At 47.8% G+C, this 21,297-nt stretch overlaps 2 protein-coding genes and 1 long non-coding RNA gene across 10 annotated transcripts in view; 2 read left to right on the forward strand and 1 right to left on the reverse strand.

Moving 5' to 3' along the window:
* Positions 1-336: 336 nt before the first annotated feature.
* On the forward strand, positions 337-3,258 carry LOC309354581. The gene is made up of 2 exons (XR_014162352.1): positions 337-450; positions 2,669-3,258. It is a non-coding gene; the product is annotated as an uncharacterized lncRNA (long non-coding RNA).
* PRR14 (proline rich 14) overlaps positions 2,882-21,297 on the reverse strand; it is a 45,184-nt gene continuing 26,768 nt past the window's right edge. For 3 of the 7 annotated variants that reach the window (XM_081884750.1, XM_081884745.1, XM_081884744.1), the window contains exons 3-13: positions 11,885-12,075; positions 11,510-11,777; positions 10,859-10,983; positions 10,497-10,758; positions 10,321-10,370; positions 9,955-10,043; positions 8,595-9,324; positions 7,742-7,856; positions 7,486-7,592; positions 6,770-6,841; positions 2,882-4,911 (exon numbers count right to left, since the gene is read on the reverse strand). In XM_081884750.1, coding sequence (XP_081740876.1) covers positions 4,656-4,911; positions 6,770-6,841; positions 7,486-7,592; positions 7,742-7,856; positions 8,595-9,324; positions 9,955-10,043; positions 10,321-10,370; positions 10,497-10,758; positions 10,859-10,983; positions 11,510-11,777; positions 11,885-11,982 — 2,172 coding nt within the window. In that variant the 5' untranslated portion in view covers positions 11,983-12,075 and the 3' untranslated portion in view covers positions 2,882-4,655. The other 4 variants (XM_081884749.1, XM_081884748.1, XM_081884747.1 and 1 more) reach the window with 4 other exon arrangements.
* On the forward strand, positions 17,760-21,159 carry ZNF768 (zinc finger protein 768). 2 transcript variants are annotated; one of them, XM_081884776.1, is made up of 2 exons: positions 17,760-18,320; positions 19,125-21,159. In XM_081884776.1, exons 1-2 carry the CDS (start codon positions 18,194-18,196, stop codon positions 20,051-20,053), a joined length of 1,056 nt encoding a protein of 351 aa, XP_081740902.1. In that variant the 5' UTR covers positions 17,760-18,193; the 3' UTR covers positions 20,054-21,159. The 2 variants fall into 2 exon arrangements, with proteins under 2 accessions (XP_081740902.1, XP_081740903.1); XM_081884777.1 differs by having other exon boundaries at positions 19,128-21,159.

Here is a 21,297-nt window from a genome sequence, read left to right on the forward strand (position 1 = left end):
CCTTCATTCAGTAGAGGATTGTCTGCGTTGTCTGGCAGAACTGCTCTGGGATTTTTTACAGGGGTATCTCTCAGCCTTGATACTATTCCACTAGCAATAGCCCTGCACTGAATTTCAAAAAGCATTTGTTAGAAAAAAAATTGTTATCCACTTTGGTCTGATGAAAGTAGCTAAAACTATGATGAAGCAGATATGATCAATCCTTCTGCATTGTTTTTTTTTTCAGAATTCAACGTATTTATTTATAATAGTTAAGACTTTGATCAAGGAATACATTCTACATTAGTACTTTGACAGAAGTTTATATTGCACTGTGACTGTAAAGAATTAGAAATGGGGGGGGCATTATCAACAACCTGATTTAGAGTTTAATTAAAAACTGGAGCTTGCTCAAAGGAAGACCTCCAGTACAGTGAGGGGGAAGGAAATCAAGTCCAATTAGAAAAATAGGTAGGTATGCAGAGGAGGGTTAGTTTAAGAAGAAATAGAGCAGCAACTTTTGAATTTTTGAATTGCTATTACATAGCGCAAATTCATTTCCTGTCATTCAGGGTAGATCCAAACTAACAGCTTCAAATTACAAGAAAGGACATTTCAATTAAACATTATAAAGAACTTACTGATGATATGAGCTGTTTTAACCACAGTGGATGGAGCAGTCACAGATTTTGTCTATCAGCTGACTAAATGTGTTTTGAGGTCCCTTCTATTATTCTAGATGCATACTTGTGTTTAGATAACCTAAGTCTTTGTGGTCCTTTTGCTTTATACCTTGAAGACAAAGTCACTGAACTCTGGAAGGACTTCGTTGTTGCAGTCTGTTGAGATGCCCAATTCCATGCATGTCTAAACTGGTGTTGTAGGATCAATTTCAGCTGATGTGGCCTGACGATGTGGGCAGGGTGCTTGCAGCAATGAGTCTAACTACCGTATGTGCTCTCTTGCTCCTTGCCCTCATTTGCTAATAAAAACTAGCAGAAAATATGTGAGTGGGCGGGTTCAGAATGTAGTTAATGCATGTCTGTTTAAAAGGGTGGTCTCCAGTGTTCTCAACAAACCAAGGGCACCCTGGACCCTCTGATGCAGAGTAACTACCAACCAGTTGTGTATTATTAGTAAGGTGCCTAGAGAAGGTTGTAGCATAACAACTGCAGGCATTCCTCTCCCCAACACTAGAACTTGTGGATATCCAAAGAAGCTGAATATTAAAACTTTATTCTCAGACCCTGCAGTCACTGAAGTCCTTATTTGTATGTCTTCTGCACAAGAGGTCCAGAGGGTGGCAACACAAGAATGGGCCTTTTTTACAGTGGTTTCCCATTGTGGAATGCTCTCCACGGGGAGGCTTGCTTGGCACCTTCATTACATATCTTCAGGCAACAGGAAAAAACTTTCCTCTATAACCAGGCCTTTGGCCTTTTAACTATTTGTGGCCTTTTAGAAGTGGATGGGGTGTTTTTAATGTATTCTCTCTTCCTCTTGGTTTTAATGTATGTATGTAGGGTCTTCTGTCTGTTTGGTTGTAAGTTGCTTTGAGTTGCCCTGGGCAAGATAAAGCAATTAACAAAGTCACCAAACAATGATGATGATAGACAAATGGAAATACTTCACACAGCACATAAACTATGGAATTCGCTCCCATAAGAGGAATTCAGTTTCATTATGAGACTGAATCAGCCTTGGTGGCCCCGATGGAGGACTTCTACTGAGAGCAAGGCACAGGGAGTATAACCATTCTCCTCCTTCTGAAGCTCTTGGTGGCTTTTTATATCATTGACCATGGCATTCTCCTGGACCAACTCTTGTGAGCTGGGTATTGGAGGCACTGCACTGCAGTGGTTCTGATCCTATCTGCAGGTTTAGGTCCAGAGAGTAGCAGTTGAAAAGATACTTATTGGTGCCACAGTGGTTTTACATTATGGTGCACCACAAGGCACCACTTTATCACCAATGTCTTTTTACCATACGTGTAAAGTTGCTAGGAATTTTGGGACAGGATGTCATCAGTATGCCAACATTCTGCTCTACTTCTTTTATACATACATCTGATTCAGGTTAGGCTGTACACACCCTGGACCAGTGGGCTGAATGAATCGCAGTAAGACCAAGGACTGTGGTTGAGTGGTTCCCATGTCCAGGAGGCAAATTGTCTGTTCCAGACTCTCCCTTGGGTGGTTTGCATCTTGAAGGTGCTCCTGGATCCGTGTAGTCTCAATGGCCAGGAACTCCATCTATAAGCCTTTGTCTGAGAGGACAATTCCTGGATTGGGATAGCTTGGCCACTGTGTGTCAGATGTTTGTAAGCGCAACATTATACAATACAGTGATGCATCCTAGATGAGGCTTTGATTGGGTTTGGTCCAGCAGCTGGGACTACTAAGGGTACCACATTCTGCTTGCCTTGTTTCTTCTACAAGAGGGCATTTAATGTGTCTGCACCTAGGTTCTGTAACTCCCTATTACCATGAAGCAAACACCACAAGTACTTTGTTTCAGATGCCCACTTAAGCCTCTTCTGCTTGCTTTTCCAATGCGTTGTTCAGCCAATAATTTATTGCGTATCACCATCCAGATGTTGGCATAAGTTTTGTGTGCTCTTTTATGGGTATGTTCACAGCCCAGGTCCTTTGTATACTGTGCAATATTAAAACCTGTAAATTAATAAAAGCAGGCCAGACTGAGAGGAAGCGAAGTCTGAGATACACAGCGGAGCAAGGTTAGCAAAAAATGCAACCATCCCCACCCAGCAAAGCACCTGAGGGCAAGGCCTACCAAATGACCCTGTAGCAAAGGTAATAAAAAAATACTGAACAGAAGCAAAAGTACAGAATGAACGTAGCCAAACCTAAGCCTTGAAGAGTTTGTTTCACCCACAGCAGTATGGAGGGAAGGTGTACCATGTTTATTTAACAAGTTTTATATAGCATCAAAACCTCTAAGCAGTTTACATAACTATAGACAGGGGGACCTTTCTCCTGATGCACATGTGGAGCAGCAGAACTTTTGTCAGGGCTTCAGAGTCTTGCAAACTTTGACCAGAGCCTACTGTACTGGGATAAAAGCTGATCAATAAATCCTAAGTAGTCAACTAACAAGAAAAGGCATTTTCCAGTTGACAAACGGACCAAAGAAAGGCCTGCGAGAGTGAATAGGATGGAAATGTCTCCACTCCCACTCAAAACCTGTCAATTTGATAAAATGAGATGTTACTGTTGCAGTACTAACCATGAGAAATCAATCAGACACACTGTCTTTTCCTGTAACGAATGACGGAGTGAATTTCACCAATGTCAACTCTAGACTATGGTAGTTTTGAAGGTGAACGTACCACCTCAAAACAGATTTTAAACTGGGCACAGCTACTGAATTTGCACAAAATGCACCCCAGACTTCACAAATCCACATATTTTGTTACTTGTTGTAGCCTCTTATACATGTACAATTGTAGTACAACCGGGTGCAGTTCACTCAACTTCTTTCTTGCCATTTGATCCCGCATCACAGCAATTTTGCTTTTTGCCATAGCCAATGCACCTACCACCATTCCTGGTAGGAGGCAACATTGGCTGGGGAAATTAATTTATTGTGGCAATGATATATGATCCGCCGCTTGCTATGGATTTTCATTTTCTGGTCGCTATGCCCTTGTTCCAAGGCAAAATTATCTATTGCGGTCTCCCTTAAAGCTGCATTCAGGGTCCCACCAAGGCCAGTTAAGGAGCAACTGGCAATATGTGGTTTTTTCCTCCCCCCAAGATACAAAGTTTATTAGAAATATAGATTAATAAAAAATGAAAACCAAAAACACATAATTCCTAACAAAACAGTTGATCCAAGCTAGGAACACCCAGAGGCCTTGATCCAGAGATGCAAAGGCATTCTCTCAGCATTCCCAGCCGCCCATCCACTGTCTGTGCTTAAACAGGTGGACACGTCCCCATTGCCCAGCCTATTGCTACATCGTCTCTTCCTCCACATCATCCCGTGCCATAACAAAAACCTGCTCCTGCTGATTCTTTCACATAGTCCCTTTTTTCTTTATCCTTCCCATCCAACAGGCACATCGGTTCTGCATTCCTATTTGGTTTGATGGCGGTGGCCGCTCCAAAAAAGGCAACTAGGCCCTCACTTGGCTAGGCCCATCCCTTGCTGGCCTAAGTCTCTCACAGAAGGCACAACAGCGCTGGGCACTAGGTGCTCCTCCCATGCGCGGAACTGGTGGTATGACTGGGCGCAGGAGGAAGAGTGCAGAGGGCAGGCAACTCTGGGGCACCACAAACATTCTTCCCCTTCCACTTGCGAGCCAAAGAGCCAAGCAATTGGGGACTCAAGCGGTGCCAGAGCAGGCAGCATGTTGGCTGGGCCAGGTGGCACAGATAGGCACCCAGGCACTATTTTCAAAGCAGCAGAGCTTGTGGCTTGGAGACTGATCAAGGGAGGAGGAGGAGGAGGCAACAGGCACAGAAGGCTGGTTTGATGGGGAACTGGAGAATAAACAGCACCACAGGAGAAACTTGGAGTGGTATTGGTGACTTTGGTAGAGTTTTTTTTAAAAAAACAACAACAACACCAGCAACCTCTTTTGCTAGTTAAACAGAGGAAGTGGTCTTGGGCTCCTCGGGGTGCTGCCCTTCCTTCTAGCCTCTGCTCAGATCTCAGCATTCTTCTCCCTCAAACAGGGCATCCAGTTCAGCCAGCCGCTGCTGCAGCTTCTCCTCCAGCTCTGGACTCTGGGGCTTCTTTACCCTCCGCCCTCCTGCTGCCCTGCGACTCCTTCGGGAGTGGGCTTTGCGCTGCTTGCGAGGGAGGCCTCCCTCCTGGAATTCCATGGCCCGCTTCAGCTTGCGCTGGCTGGTGAAAATGAGCGCTCCGTTGCGTTCCAGAGGCACCTCAAAGATGGTCTCAAATGACCTGCAGGGGTAGAAAGGAAGAGGTGGGACACCAGGAAAAAAGAAGGAGACAACCTCTCAGACTCCACTAACCAAGCCTAACAGTATAAAAAGCATAAACAAATGCAGACTAACTACAAAACTGCTGATATTTTGTAGCTGGAACGAACAATGCAACGGTTAAGGTCACCACGCTCTGCCATTATGCAGTCTGGTTTTAAGGCATGGGTCGAAATTGGGATGTTTAGGCAACATGTGGCACACAAAAAAAGCACCAAAGAGGTTTGGAGGGTGGAAGGAATGAGAAGTCACAGAACATGTCCTGGCACCTTCGTAGAGAACGCAAGACAACTACCAGCCCAAGGTCCCCTTTGCATTCAGAGCTTTCGGCATTCACTGCTCATGTCAAGTATTTGCTCCATCCATCTTAAGAACTTGAAACTTCTAAATTAAAAGCAGCACTTCTCAGGAAAGTAGATAAAATTCTGAGGGCTGCAACAAGTATTAACAGGAGCAGAAAGATGGTGCAGTAGTGAACATGAAGTACAGCACGGGGACTGAGAGATTTATCAATTCCAAGGGCCATTGACAAAACATATCATAAGCTAGAGGACCACAGTTCATCCACTTATTTGCATATTGCTTTCAGGATACGGGGCAGATGTTAAAACTGTAAGTGGTTGGCATTTCACTTGTGTTCTATTTACCGCTGGTCCAGTCAGGCTACAAAAGAACAAGAGTTTGCAGTGAAATCCAGAGTGCTCTTTTGCTTGTTCCAATAGCACCAGTTTCTCTTGAAACTGCATTTCCCCGTTTCAACTGAGGTTTCAAGGCAAACCACTTGGTGCTACAGGACCAGCAGGGCCATTTCATTTCTTAAATTTGTACACCACCCTTCATCTCAGGGCGATCCACGACAAAAGTGGACCTTGACAGCTAGATGGGACAGCCTGCCTACCAATCACTTGACATGGTGACGGACAGGCAGGTTGTCCCACCTGCCTGGTAAATATGGCCCATCAGTTGCCGTCAAGTTAGGATCTGGCCCACTAGGTGAAAAAGGTTCTCTGACCCTGGTTTAGGTGCAGCGATGGTCACCAAATGGGAGAACTTTAAAAGGGGATTATGAAGTTCATGGGTGATAAGGCTTATCAATGACTAGTAGGATCTCTAGGGACAGAGATAATATGCCTCTGACTACCAGCTGCCCAAGAATAGTGTTTACTTTTGGGATTGCCTTTCTCCATATCTGCCCACTCAACCACTTCAAGAAGAGGAACTTGCAGCAGCACCTACACATTGGAACCCCCTGCCTATTGACATCACACAGGTGCCTTGGCTGCACTTTTTCTGGCCCCTGCTTAAAGCATTTTTGTTTAGGCAAGCCTATCTAGACCTGTAGAAGCTACACGTGTTTACATTTGCCTTTGTTGATTTCAGTCAGTTTTGAATGTTTTTAAAACACCTGTGTTTAAGTGTCTTTTATTGATAATGGGTAATTTAATTCATTTCCTTGCAGGCTTTCCCGAAGGCAGCAGGTTAGACTAGATGAACCTTCAGTCTGGCCCAGCAGGGCTCTTATATTCCTATATGTCAAAGGCTCAGAAAATAGGGAGAGCTTGTACACTACTGCTCTATGCCCCTGTCACCACCACTGCCCCATAACTATCCTCATCCCATTTTGGGGGGAGAAAACTATGCATGTTCACAAATATATTCAGACTGCAGGAGGTAGTGCTTATCGCTTGCAGATGCTGAAGTCAGAATCTGGGGTTGCTGGCTTGAAATGACTGAGGGGAAAGAGAGAGAAGGGTGTGTGCACACAAAAGTAACAAATGCTGGTGTTTTAGAAAAGGACAGATGCCAGCAGACTTCCTCACCTCTTCTCTGTGGGTGTGCGGTAATTCTTGTTGGTGTAGATCTCCTCCAGGCTGAACTCTTTCTTGTTCAACCTGACACAGGAAAGAAGAGAATAGAATTCATCACCCAGAAATGGCCTTGGCCTACGATAAAATATGTGTGCGTGCGTGTAGATATAGATATAAATATAAATATATAGGAATACTCACTTAGCCCTGCTGGGCACCAGATTGCTTTCCCTGCTACCCCGCTTTGCTTCCATGCTCTGCCAGAAACTACCAGCTGACCTCTTAAGCTTGCAATTCAATCTGAATCAGGCCCAATGGTTTAGCCCACTGGGTTTTTATTGCTTTTATTGCCCAAGAGTACTAGAGTCTGCACACACTCCACCACTCAAGTGGTCCCTGTCAGAGAGGCTCTGCATTTGTTTCAGTTGACAGACAGATGATCAACTAACAAATCCTTAACATTGGTGAACAGCGCTAATTCTTGACTGGCAGGTTCAACTCAGCTAGCACTTTTAATTAAAAAAAACCCAAAATCATTTACACCTTTCCTTAGGTGAGTCCCCTCTCATACAGCACTCATCTGCCCCCAGGCTATAGAAGACCACATCCGCCTCCTTTCCAAGCACTGGAATCTGAATCCAGAGTTCCTAAACCACTGTCAGGCAGATTCACAAGCTACTCATCTCCATTTGCAGAAAGGCGCCCCCCCATTCCACTCTAGCCCTCACCTGACAGGCCGGGGAAGCCCCATGGGAGTGAGATTTGCTTGCTGCTTGGACGGTGTCTTGCGGATCCTTATGGAGGACACCTTCCCTACGGTGTTGTCTTGGGATCCCTGCAGGTTTTAGGGGGGGTAAGAAGGATTTTGAAAGGCCACAATGGCAAAGCAAAATGGCCCTCAAACCGAGAGCAGGTACCACAGACCCCCATTCTTCACGGTGCAGCACCTCCTAATTGAGAAGCTTGAGTCAAACAGCAACTGACCTTCATTTCAACTTCCGAAAGCATCATCTGCTCTGACGTGAGCAACTCTGAGTCGACCACGTCCAAGCCAATCCCAGACACCCTCTGTCCATGATCGGGCGAGGAAGAGAGCTCCCTGCAGGGGACAGAGAAGACACCAAGATTCGTGTATTAGCGTTAGATGTCATGTTTCCCAGCTGACAGTTCTCCCTCTTCAGTGGAGGGGACTTTAAAAGAGGAAGCCAAACCAGTAAAGCAATGCCACACAGCACCGAGGGTGCAAAGCATCATGGGAGTTCTGAAGCCCTGTGGGGAAAATGGAGCCTTTCTGCCTGTGAGCAGAACCAAAGGGGGAAGAGGCTCAGCCCATTTGCCTCCATCACTAGTCAACAAATGGAAATGCCTTATGGAGAATCAGACCTCTGGTGCTTCTGGTCTGACATCATCTCCACTGCCTGGTTTTCAGGAAAGGGGCTTTTCCAAAACTGCCACTCTAGCTGTTGCCTGGAGGTGCAGGGGATAGAACAATAGATCTCTGACGTGCAAAGGATGTGCTTCAGCACTAGGATACAACTCCTCCACATACACACTAGATATTTCCTCTTCCTTGAAGTAAATGAAATTAACTTGGATCCATTAACTTCAATAAGTCCACTCCAAAGGAGGATACAGACTCTGAAGTTTTTTAAACAACCACCCTAGAATAGCACAAACAACCCCACAGTGCTTGCTTCTTTCTCCCTCTTGGTTTTGAATGGGAGAGGAGCAAACACTTACCTAACATGTCATTTGTGCCCTTTTATGGGGTTCAAAGGAACAGCTGTTAGACTCTTGAGGGATAACAAACAGCTTGCGGGGAGGAGAATATTTTTACCTGGAATGGACGGTGTCTGGTTCACGGCGGCAGGAAGGCACATGGGAGGCATAGGGGGAGCCATCGCAGTGGGGGACGTGCATGGAGGGACCCAGCAAGAAGTGTGCGGGGGGTGTGCTGAAAGGATACACCTCCTTGCGCAGGCAGGGTGGGGTGGGGCGGCCCAGCTCTCGGGACACTTCCAGGCTGCAGACGGTGTGGCGCCGCTGTCGCAGCTGAGCAGAGAGCGGAAGGGCCACGGGGGAGGCTTGCCACAAGCGGGCACCAGGGACGTCAGGGCAGGAGTAGCTGCGTCCGAGGCGGGGCTGAGGGGCTGGGTCCCCTTCGTTCAGGCGCCACTGGCGGATAGGGGGCCGCCCGCTCACCACCGCATCACCCATCTCCACTTCCTCCTCTTCTTCCTCCTCCTCGTGGTGGCAGCTCCTCTTCCGGGGGCGTGGTTCCGAAATGGCGATTTTCACCTCGATGTTGACTCTTTGGCGGGGTGTTCTCGGCTGGGCTGCCTCCTGCTCCTCATTCCCTGGCGGGCAAGGGGGCAGGGACGGGGGCCCCTCGGTGGACTGCACGGCTGGCTTGGACGGGGTCAGGAAGATGTCAGCAAAGGCCTCCAGCTTCGAGCGCACGCTCTGGAAGACGGGGACCAGACCCCAGTGCCGGAAACGGGAGGCAGATGATGGACGCAAGAGAGCAGATGCTGAAGGCAGCCAGGATGGAGCTTCAGTGGACACGTCTGGCAGGAAGGGAAAGGAACATTGTCACCAGAGGGACAAAGGGAGCCTTCCCCAAACTGGGGTCATCCAGGCCTATGGGACTACAATTCCCATCATCCTTGCCCATTGGCCACGCTTGCTGGGGCTGGTGGGAGATCTGAAGGGTCAAAGGTTTCCAGTCTCTGACTTAGAGTCAAGAGTTGTCATCCTCCAACACACCGACACACACTTTGTGAAGGATACAGACATCTTCCTCTTCTGTTTACATCTGAGAATCTCCCTCTAGCTGCTTAGCTGTTGCCTTTCTTAGATTATTAACTGGTCTCAAGATTTCTGGAGAGTACTCTGGCCAGCTGATATTCAGCCCAGCTTGACCCTTGGCACTCCCATATGGATGCCTGAGTCTGTACCCGCTTCATCCAGCCCCACGAACACCTTGCCATGGGTGGATGACTGATCATCCGGCCGGGATTCAGTCCAACATGGCAATTTTTCCTGCATTACCAAAGGGGTTTTCAGACTCCATGGGACCAGGGATGTTCCAGTGAAGTTACACACACACACACAATACTTACACACCCCTGAGATGCTACTTTGCAATGAAGGACAGACTTAACAGCACACAACACCTGAATCAAGAGTTTCCCTACCTGTTTGATGACACTGGTCTTGTGGGTCTCGAGGGGTTTGGGTGTCCCCATTTGGAGATGATTGGCGAGGCAGCATCAGCTGATCACTCCTGATTAACCAGAGAAACACAGTGGGGCAGTGATAAAGCAGTCTCCTTAGCCCCTCTCCTCCCCGTGCTTTGAGACACACCCAGGGGGTCAAAGTTAGCATTTCTCCCAAAAGGAAAGAGACCATCACTTTACCCTCCAAGGGAGTTTGGGATGGCACAATAGGCACCAACTGTAACCCTTGAAGTGGATCAGTTCTCTTGCTGGGTGACTGGCACCGTCTTTAAAGGATGGGGGAGGCACAAGCAGTTCTGTGCCTTTGTTTAGGGGGGCACTCACCCACAGCAGGCTGAGGAGGTCTCCGGCTGCTCCTTGCCAGTGCCAGCAACCTGCCAGCAAGAAAAGACAGCTGAATAAAAATGTGGACCGAGCCACCACCCTCCAACTCCTTCAACAGGATTCTCCCTGTCCCTCCCAGCACTATCTGGTGAGGCTGCTTCCCAACCTTAACTAACCAGAGCTTGGCTCAAGGAACCAGCCTCCAAACTGGTGGCGAGGATTTGCTGATGAGCCGCTTCCAGCAGGGAGGTCTTTGTCCCCTCGCTCCCCTTTGCAAGGGAAACCCCCTTCTGAAGGCGCTGCCTCTTGGCGTGCAGGCGCTCTGAAGCGCGACACCGTGGGGGGGACACCCTCTTGTCCCACAGTTGCCGGCGGGCGTGGTCCAACCTCTCTTGAGGCTCTCGATGGGATGGAGGGTAGCCCTTAGGGGGAGACGATCTGAGGGTAGGAAGGGTAAAAAAAAGTCAGAATGTTTTAAATCAAGTGCTCGATCCCAAAGCTGTTCCACTCCTTCCGCCTCCCTGGGGCCTCTCCTCACCTGCACACTGGACTACTTTGTGTCTTTGTTGACCAGGACACTCTGTCTTCATTCACAGCTGCTGATTGGGGGGGATTTGCACAGGGAGATGTGGCAGATCTTTGGGGATCCCCTTGTGGATCATTCTGGGCAAAGAGAGGCGCACACCAAGTTTCAAAGAGCTTAAGGATAATGAGGGACAGGGGCCTCCTTTCCCCTTTTTCCCCACCTTCCATGTGTATGTTTACTCAGGAATCAACTCATGGGGACAAGGCATCCTTCAGGGTCCTTAATACAGGTGACTTGACTCCTCCATCACAATGCAAGAGGTACACTATAGGTCACAATTCTCCTGGTCTGGTAGTGCAAAGCACCCTGGGAACTGCAGTGCACAGTGGGAAAACCAGTGCTTTTTTAGGAGGTTCTCAAGGGTATGCAGTACCAGAAACTCTTTTCTGTTGTTTTTTAAAAGTGTGGAACTTACTGTAACAACTTCATGGTGAGTACCGGCACCTATTTCTCTAGAGAGAGAAAAGCACTGGGGGAAACTATGGACCTGGGGCCTTGAGACCTGTTCAACGGGTTCTCCCACCTCAGAACCAGGTTCATACAGCCCATTAGGAATCCTCTCATGCCCCCTGCAACCCAGCCCCCACACTGTGGCATCCTCACAAGCATTTGGGATGTTGAAAAGTCCTCCAGGTTCACAGCCAGCATCTTCCGCTGCTGTTTCTCCATGGGAGAGGCCACCCGCCACAAGGTCTCTCCCGCCGCGCTGCAAACTTCCCCGTTCTGCTCTGCCGTTTGGAGTGGCCCTTGCTGAAGTCGCTGCCTCTTGCTGGGTGACAGCTCGGCATCGCCACATGGAAGGGGGCATGCCCCCCCTGTCTCGAGGGGCTTCTGGAGCAGGGCTGAGGATTCCTGCTCCTCAGAGGAAGGCCTGGAAACATAGAAGGATACAAAGAGAATGTCACAGCGGTAACACAATTTCTGTCTCGCCTCTCCCACTCAGGACTTTGACAGGGAGGAGAGTCACTCTTCTCTCACCTGTAGATGAGGATTTTTCGCCGTCTGATCTGCCTCTCCAAGTGTGACATTGGCTGAGGGTTCCCCTCAGATGTTCGTTCAAGGAGGGGCCACTCCATGGCCTGTCTCAGAAGGGAGACACCCCACCCCTTCCTGGCATCAGGAAGGTGGCCGCCCCAGAACAGCCCACAGGGTCTTCATTCCTCACTTCTCTGCTTCAGAAAAGGAAAAAACCAGAATTAAAATGACTGCATTCCCATGGTCCCCAGATATAGTTCTGCCTTTTAAAGCCAAATGCTACTTTAATCCGGATTAACCTGGAATGTGTAACACCACACCCAGATTGTCAAAACCTTCTGCACGGATGACAAATCACAATTCTCTTTACTAGCTGGAGAAAACTTCACATTTACTACTGAACTAAGCAAAGGATGGTTAAGAGGGCACTCCTGTTCTTGTCTACTCAGAAGTAGACCTCTCTCCCCTGGGTTCAATAGGACTTCCTCCCAGCTAAGTGTGTGTAAGCATTGAACCCTATGTGGGTCAGGGGAGTACACAGCCTGACTAAAAACCTCTTAGCAATGCCACCCCCTCCTTTCTGAAGGACCAGCAGGCTCAAACATGCATCCCTCCAATGGTACTGAACAAGACACAGAGGCCAGCATGAGAGCTTATTAGGTTTCCCCTCAGAGAAGGTAATTATAAATCATTAGGAGCCATGCAAATAGCACCTTAGCAACAACTAAAAAACGCCCTTCCTTCACAGAGATTCTCCAGGGCTACAAGACTAGAAGCTCAGGTAGGAAGGGAAAATTTCTCAGTGGGAGACAATGTGTTGCTTCTACAGATCCCTCCACCCAGGGAAATGGGCAAAACCAAGCAGGCACTTGCCAAATGGGGGGCAGCAAATTAAAGGTGGGGGCTAGAAACAGAAGCACCACAAAGGTATGTACTACAGCAAGCAAGGCAGAAGGAAATCCAAGCTAGAAAACACACTCCACGGCTTTTAAAAGGGCTCAACAGGAAGGGGGAACCTGTTGCCCTGCACTGTTGCTGGTCTACAGTACATAGACTTGTAACTGGAAGGGACCACAGGCATCATCTAGTCTAACCTCCTGTGATGGAGGAATCTTTTTGCCCAACGTGGGGCTCAAACCCACAACCCTGAGATTAAGAGTCTCCTACTCTACCAACTGCCCTTGCTGGCAAGAGCTAATGGCAGTTGGGAGTCCAACATCATGTTCAGGGACATGGGTTGACCAACTCTGCAACACAGATACACACTAAAGGCAGGCCAACGTTTTAGTGGATTTACATTTCCGCACATGACAGGAGCCTTGCTCAGACATTTGTCTTGTCTGTGACCTTCCTCACATTTGACATCTCATTAGGGATTATTCTCAAAAGTTACCCCTGGCAGGAAGAGGTCCAGCAAGACTGTGGGAGGAAGGGTAGGAAATGCCGAGTAATGCCGGGTGATAAAACTCAAGCCAACAAAAGCGTCTCAAGTCATGGCAAGATGAAACAAATAAGAGGCAAGCAGCCAAGTGAGCAGAGGGTAGGTGATTTTGCTGGGGCTACTGCCAGTGGCAATATTAGGCTGTTTCAGACCATATTTTCTCAGTAGAGTCCTGGACTAACCAGCCTGGAACAGCTGCTTCCTTCAGCAAAGACACTGTGATCTCAGCCATCCAAATATTTTCCTCCCAGTTTTAATATTTATTAGGTATTAGCAGCATTTATGGGGGTTTTAAAAATCCACTTATCCAATTTTCTGTTTTGCAGCATAATTATTCCCTGGGTCTCCTTAACTATGGAAGAAGATGGCAGGCAAAGATGGGAGTTCTGTCCCTTGGACATAGAGGTACAGTGTAATCAACGATCCTCCTCAAAGCTTGATCAGCAAAGATAACAAGGAATGCAAAAGTGCCATGGCTCTGAACAAGAAAGAAAGCGACTTCACTATCAGAGAATGAGGGTAAAGGATACCTTAACTGAAAAAGAAACTATAGGTCCCAGCTTGGTTCCAAAAGCCTTAAAACTATCCAGAGAAGGACAAGACCTCCTGACTGAAATTAATCAAAGCATAGCTAAAATGCATGAGGATTTGCTTCAAAATGGGATGCAAAAATAAAACCATTAGCGGCTAGCATTGTTGATCTGACAGCCTAAATGGCAGATACCTGCAAGTGAGGCCATGAATATGGGCATTGAACATCAAAGCAGCCTGGACTGACTTCAAAGAGAACTGAACATTTCCCCTCAAAAGGGGTTTTATTGGGGTTTCAGACAAGTAGAAAGGTTAAAAGTCAATAGTCTTCAGAAGGGTTTTGGGTTTGATGGGGAAAATTTACAAAGCATACATGGAACTGTAAAAACTGAGGGAGGAATGCTGAAATACTACTGCAACTTATAATTTTTCAAACAATTTTTATCATAGCAGATGGTAATTAAAATTATATTACTAACATCACAGGGGTCTAGGCTCTTCAATGAAGGGTATTTGCAGAATTAAATCATAATAACCTGACTCTCTTTTTTGTATTACAGCAAATTCATTTAAAATAAATTAATTGCAATGTTTTTGCACCAAAAAAATGTTTTCATGGAAATTAAGCACTACTCTGTTACAAAACACATTAACTTGAAACAACTGACAAGAGGTATTAAAAATTTTGAACTAAATCATTCTGTTCCATCTAAAACATGGAAAAGCAACACAAATGTGAAGAATTGCCAGAGATTTTGTAAAATTTTACCAGGGAAGAGTAGAAGTAGAAATGTCAGAAACTGGAAAAATAACTACAATGCAATTTGTATGCCCAAAACAACTAGCAAAAATGGATATACCAAAAGAATAGTTTTATTTGAGCTTCTGTATATCCTGTTTGGTTTATTATTATCGATTATTTGTTTGCATTATAAAACATATATTTGTATTGTGTATTATTTGAATTATGAAATAATATGAGCATGGGGCATCCAAAAAGTATAAAACAATGCATCTACATAAGAATATGAATCATTGTCAAAATATAATATTGACTGTCCTTGACTCTTCCTGCCACACTTGTCATCCCCTCATGCCACACCCTTTGATAACCACACACACAAATGCATATTAAAAACCTATGGAAGTGGAGACATCATCCCATCTGCTCCTGCCTCTCACCATCCCTGGCGATGGACCCTTGGTGTATACAAAAGGTGAGCATGTGCGGCATGTGGAAAAAGGGAAACCATAACCCAGGGCTGCACCTGACCCAATGATCCCTCCCAGAACTGGATTTCAGTGGCAATTCTAGGATGCTGGAGGAAAGGGGTCTGCCGTTTATTCAGGATCCCTTTCTCTCCCCCCCCCCCAAGTCCTGCTTCGCAGCCTAGGCTCACCCCACACACAGGTAAGCACGGGCACCGTCAGGCCCCTTTCTCTTGGGGGTCGCCTCCTAACTATCCCCACCGCTTCAAGATCCGTCCCCTTTAGCTCTCCCGCCGATTCCTCCCTCACTGACCTAAAAGGGCCGGCTCCAGAGGAGGAGGCGGTGTGGGGAGGAAGAGCCTGCCTCCGATTACCTGTCGGCTCCTCATCCACCCCCACCCCCCGCGCCCGGTGCTCTGCCCTAGGCAGGATCAGCACCGCTCCCTGGCGGGAGGAAAGGCAAGGCGAGTAGAGGCGGAGGCTGCTCCTCTTTCCTCCGAGGGAGAGCGGCAGCACCAGGCAGAGGAGGCGCCGGGTGGACAGTCCCTCCGCGCACCCCTGACAGCCGGGTGAGGTGTGGGGCTGGACGGTGCCCACCTCCGACTCCTCAGCCGCTTCCTCCAGATCCTTCCGCCCTTCTCCTCCCCACCCCACAAAAAACATCCAACTTCATGGAGGTCCCCCCGCCCCAAATAGCTGCCCCCCACATGGTGGCCTTTTGCTCCTTCCACCCCCTCTCGATCCTCCCCACAAGTTGCCCCCTCCCCGCCCCGCAATCCGCCAGGCGCGCCCGACCCGACACCGGCCGGCCACCCCACCCGGGAGCGGCGCCCCCCTCGCCCGCCCCATCCAGGTCTCACCTCCGCCGCCTCCCTCCCTTCCTCGGGCTTCTCGCCTGCCTCAGGCAAACAAACTGATAAGCACCCGCATCTCAATGTGAAAAAAATAAAATAAATAAAACTACTCCGCACGCTCGACCCCGCCTTTACCGCCTCCTCTCTCCAACTCACCAGCTCGCCCTCTTCCTCCTCCCCTCGCCCTTCTCCAAGCAGCCGCTGGACAGTGCCCGAGCCGTCTCCACATGCAGCCCACCCAATGGCCATGCGTCTTGTTAATGGTCCCAACCAATAGGCGCGCGGTTTCTTTACCGGCGTCTGGTAGCTACAGCGCCGCCATCGCTGTTCAGGGCAACAACAAAAAAAGTTGGTCGTAGACTTTTTTGAGTTTGTGTTGCAAAAGGAAGCGGTGCGACCGCCTTCTTCGCTAAAAGGCGTCTGCGCCGTTGAAGTCAGCAGGCCCGCCATCTCAAGAAAGGGCAGGGAATGAGAAGAAAATAGGAAGGAAAACGTACAGGGCGGTAGCCATTTTGGGTGAGGGCAGAGTTTGGTTGGCGCCGTTTAAGACGCCGCCATTTGAGGGGAAGACCAGAAATCCAGGCTTTAAAGAAACCGTGTTTCCATTTTCCAGTTGGATGCGATGAAATAAAGAATAGTAGTTTCCTTGGTTCCTTCCTTTAGGGAGGTCGTTTCGTCATACACGCGGTTTTTGAGGGAGATTAATCTGTATTAAATTAGAATTATAGAATTATAGAGCTGGAAGGGACCCCCAAGGGTCATCCAATCCCCTGCAATGCAGGAATAAGTTCGTTGTAATGCAGTGCAAAACAGCACACACACATAAAGACTAGTTTAATATATTCTTATTATTTATTAAATTTCTATGCCACCCTTCATCCGAGGATCACATGGTGGTTTACAACATAAAAACACAAAAATACATAACATAGTAACAAACAAAATAATACTGCCTCCAACACACGCAGTTTAAAGGGCTATATATTGTTTAATTAGCCAAAGGCCTAGGAGAAGATGAATATCCGCCTGGAGGAAAAACATTTGTGTTCATATTTTTTAAAAAATGTTGAGGTATGAAGTGCTCACCATCTTGCCAGTTCATTCCCTCCACACTCCTAGGCATGTTTGCTCAGAAGCAGGCTTCTGCGTCAAAGGAGGCCTCCAAGACATAATGATCTTAGCCAAGGAATCAGACCGACCAGGATCTATGCATATTCCCCCTCATCTCTCTCTGAAAGTAGTAGTGATGAGTAAAGGTGCACTCCTTACCCCCATTTACCAGATGGAATTCACCTAGACCTATTTTTGAGTAGACATGGTAGGGATTGCCAGCTTAGCTTGGGTTAGAAAACGCAGGGGGAGGAAACTGATTTTCTAGATCCATTTCAACCTGGGTTTCAGCCAGGTTTCGGCACAGACAGAAACTGCTTCCAACAGAAGCAGTTTCCAGGCCCCATTCAAAGTACTGGTTTTGACCTATAAAGCCTTAAATGGCTCCTGACCACAATACCTCAAGGACTGGCTCTCCCCATATGAACCACCCAGCAGCACCCTGCAATCATCCCCCAAGGCCCTTCTGTGTGTGCCTCCTCCAGAAGAAGGTAGTAATATGAGAATGGGCCCTTTCTACAGTGGCTCTGTTTGTGGAGTGCCCTCCCCAAGGTGGCTCGAATGGCACCTTCATTATATACACCTTTAGGTGCCAGGCACTGATTAATATCCTATATCATTTTAAATGTGTTTGGGGGGGAGGGGAGTTATTAGTTTGTGGTCTTCTTGTCGTTTTTGTAAAACATTTTGTGCTTCATCTTCCATTTTTATGTTTTGAACCACCCTGAGATTGCCCGAATGAAGGTACCATTCATTTTCCCCCATGTGACCCCTTCCCAGACGTTGTTGGACTGCAATTCCCATCATCCCTTGCCATTGGCTATGATGGCTGAAGCTGATGGGAGTTGGAGTCTATCAGCATCTAGCGCGCACCGCGTTGGCTATACCGCTTTACCGGTTCTAAATGATAGCTGCCTCCGCCCTCCTTCATCTCTAGGATTCACCCGTCCTCTGCTCTCAGGATCAATGGGTTTTATTTCTACCCAGACCTTTTCTTTCAAATGTCACCCGCTTGGGGAAACTACGCCTCCCAGGATGCCGCGCAGAGCCAGCCCTCTTCCTCACCGCGCCTTGCCCTGCGTCGGCTGAGTAGGAAAGTGCGCGGCAAGCGCGGCGGTCGTCCGGGCTGCCCCTCGCGCCGCTCTCGGCCCGCTTGCTGCCCCTGCTATGGCGGCAGGGGCTCCCTCGGCTGTTCCTGCCCGCAGCCCCCCTCGGTGGCTCGGAGGCCCTGCAGACGGCTCCGTGTACCTCCTCCTGCCCGTCCCTGCTGGAAGTGCCCTGGTGCTAACACCAGGTGAGCATGGGGGGGGGGGTACAGACGGAGGGTTTGCTCGGAAACCGGGGCTAAACCTGACCCAGGGATCTGCCCTAGAATAGCATTTTTAGCCAGGTCTAAAGTCTGGATCTTGAAATGTCTGCCTATGTGTTAGAAAGTGGGAGATGGACTCGTGTTTGTTTGTGTGCGTGCAAGGGATAGATGAAACTGCAGCAGCAGGTTTCCTGAGTAACACTGCAAGCCTAACCCCATTTACCCGAAAGTAAGCACCACTGAATTCCATAGGCCTTAATTCTGGGTAGGCATGGTTAGGAGACTACGTACTGCAAACCCCACGAAAACCCTTAACACTGTTTTTCTCTTCATATGGATGCAGCCTACATATTTCTTAAACCAGGAGCTTCTTGGTTCTTGTAGATATCACACTGTCTTCCTGTGCATTTTTTCTTCCCAAGATGTTTTTCAGAGGGATTCCTCATCTTGCAGCGCTTAACCCAGGGTGGGGAAACCTGTGTCCTGCCAGATGTTATTGGACTCTGATCAGCCCAGCCAAGATGGCCAATGGTCAAGGATAGTGGATGTTGTGGTGCAGTAGCATGTGGCGGGCCAAAAGCTTCTCCATTCCTGCCTTATTCTGCCTCACACTACCTAAGAGTCAGAGAAGAGTCTGGGCACAAGCAGAACCATGGTGGAGAGTGGGTGCAAAATTGTGCCCGGGTTGACACCTGCCTCCCCCCACCCAGCCACTGAATGTGTGTGGATTAGGTTCTGTTTCAAAACCAAGTGCTTAATTTGGTGATCAAGCCTCTTTTCTGTCTGCAGCAGATGGAGCAAATTCTGCCTGGATTCTGTCTCTCCCTGCAGAGAGCAAGAACAAAGTGGAAAACCCACAGGAAGATGGTGCACAGCCATGTCCCATTTCCTCAAGTAGCTCCAGCGGGAGTGGAAATAAGAAAGGAGGCTCTGCGAAAGACCAGCCGACTTTTTGTAAAGGGGACTTGAATGACCCTATGTGGGCCTTGTGTGGCAAAACAAAATCCTACAAATGCCCCGACTGCGGGAAAAATTACCGCAGGAGCACAGACCTCTTGAGGCACCAGAGGACCCACACGGGAGAAAGGCCTTATCTGTGCCTGGACTGTGGGAAGAGCTTCAGTCGGAGTTCAATCCTCCTGGAGCACCAGAGAATCCATACAGGTGAGAAGCCATACAAATGCAGCCACTGTGGGCAAGGATTTAGCCAGAGCTCCAACTGTAAGCAGCATGAGAGGACTCATGGGAAGGAGAAAAGGAGCGACCCAATACACTGGGGATCAACTTGGCAAAGGACAGAGGTTCAGAGGGGTGGGCCTAAAAGCCTGAAAAGAATTGATGAAGGTGCAAGAGCTGAGCTTGGACTTGGATCTCAGTCTCCAGGGGGAAGTTCCTCGTGGAGCTCAAAGATGGTGATGAAGTATCAGAAAAGCCATAGGATGGAGAAGCCCTACAGGTGCCCTGAGTGCGGGAAATGCTTTGCACGCAGCACAGATTTCATCCGGCACCACATTACCCACACAGGAGAAAAGCCCTACACGTGTGTGAAATGTGGCAAGAGTTTTACGCGCAGCTCAGTCCTCATTGAGCACCAGCGAATCCACACGGGAGAGAGGCCCTACAAGTGCCGGCTGTGCGGAAAGGGCTTCAGTCAGAACTCTAACCGTAACCAGCACGAGACAATCCATCAGGCTAAGAAATCTCCTGACACTTCCTGAGTGGCAATGGAACTTGTTACTGGGGTGTGGGACTCACTAGAATCCACTGGGCTGGGGAGAGGGCCTGAAGCGCAAGTCCAAGCGGGTGCAGATGTCCCAAGGCAAATTTGAAGCTACTGTTGGAATCCAAATGGAAAGTCCAAGGCTGCAAGTTTATGCCCACTTACTTGGGGGTAAGCCCCACTGAATTAAACGGGACTTACTTATGAGTAGACATGGGTATGATTGCAGCACTCAAGTGGTATAGGGGCTTATTTTTATATGAGGTGATTTGCTGCAGAAACCATGAGGAAAACACATGTATCTATGAAAAACCTTATTATTGACACTGAGAGGAAATAAATTAATTTTGTTACAAATTATAATATTCTTGTTAATTGTTCTGTGCACCCCAAATGTAAATTCCACTATGTTCAGTGGAATGAGTGCCAGATTTAGGGTGGTACAGGTGGGTCCCACACAGGGTGCCAAGCCAAGGGGGAGAAAAATTGAGAATATCCATAATTGAGAAGAATCATTTGGGGGTACCAAAATTTGGGGGTGGCCATATTACAAAGATTACCAAAATCCACCTCGGTGGAACTTACTTCTTCCATTCAGAAGTTACACCAGGTAAGTGGGCACAGGAGAGCTGCTTGTTAGAAAACCATTATAATTTAAATAAAAGAAACAATACGGAAAAGGAAATAGTACCAGCAGGTGATCTTTTTCTTTCCCATATAGTGATCATTACTAATGACTGCTGGTACTTAACTCTGCTCTAAAAGATACCGAGAGTGTACAGCCTGATCATATTTCATACAGTCTACAGGAAACTGCAAGAAAGTAGCTTGGGTTTCATCACTTCATGGTGGTTGTTTTTAGATTAGAGTAGTAGAAACATTTGCTTGATTAGTTTGGACAAAACTTATCTTGCATTATACCATTTCCTGGCCAAACACACAATCACTGCAGCATTTTCTTTTCTTTTCCCATCAGTGAATTTGTTCTGTTATATTTGTACCCTCTTTCACTATATATGTCTTGCTAAAAAAATTTCTATTTTTTTTTAACGAAAGCTAAATCTGCTTATCCCATGGTCCTGAAAATAAAAGTGCCTTTGAGGATGTGCATGCCACCGCAATCTTTGGGCAGTGTGAAATTACAGGGGTTCCAGGCGTTTCCTTCAGGAATGAGGCACAGTGGGGACTGTGGTGTCTTTATGACATATGGTTTATTTACACATATATACGACCTGAGCCTAT

Source organism: Podarcis melisellensis (assembly GCF_964234715.1).
Source record: "Podarcis melisellensis genome assembly, chromosome: 13".
Lineage (NCBI taxonomy): Eukaryota > Metazoa > Chordata > Lepidosauria > Squamata > Lacertidae > Podarcis > Podarcis melisellensis.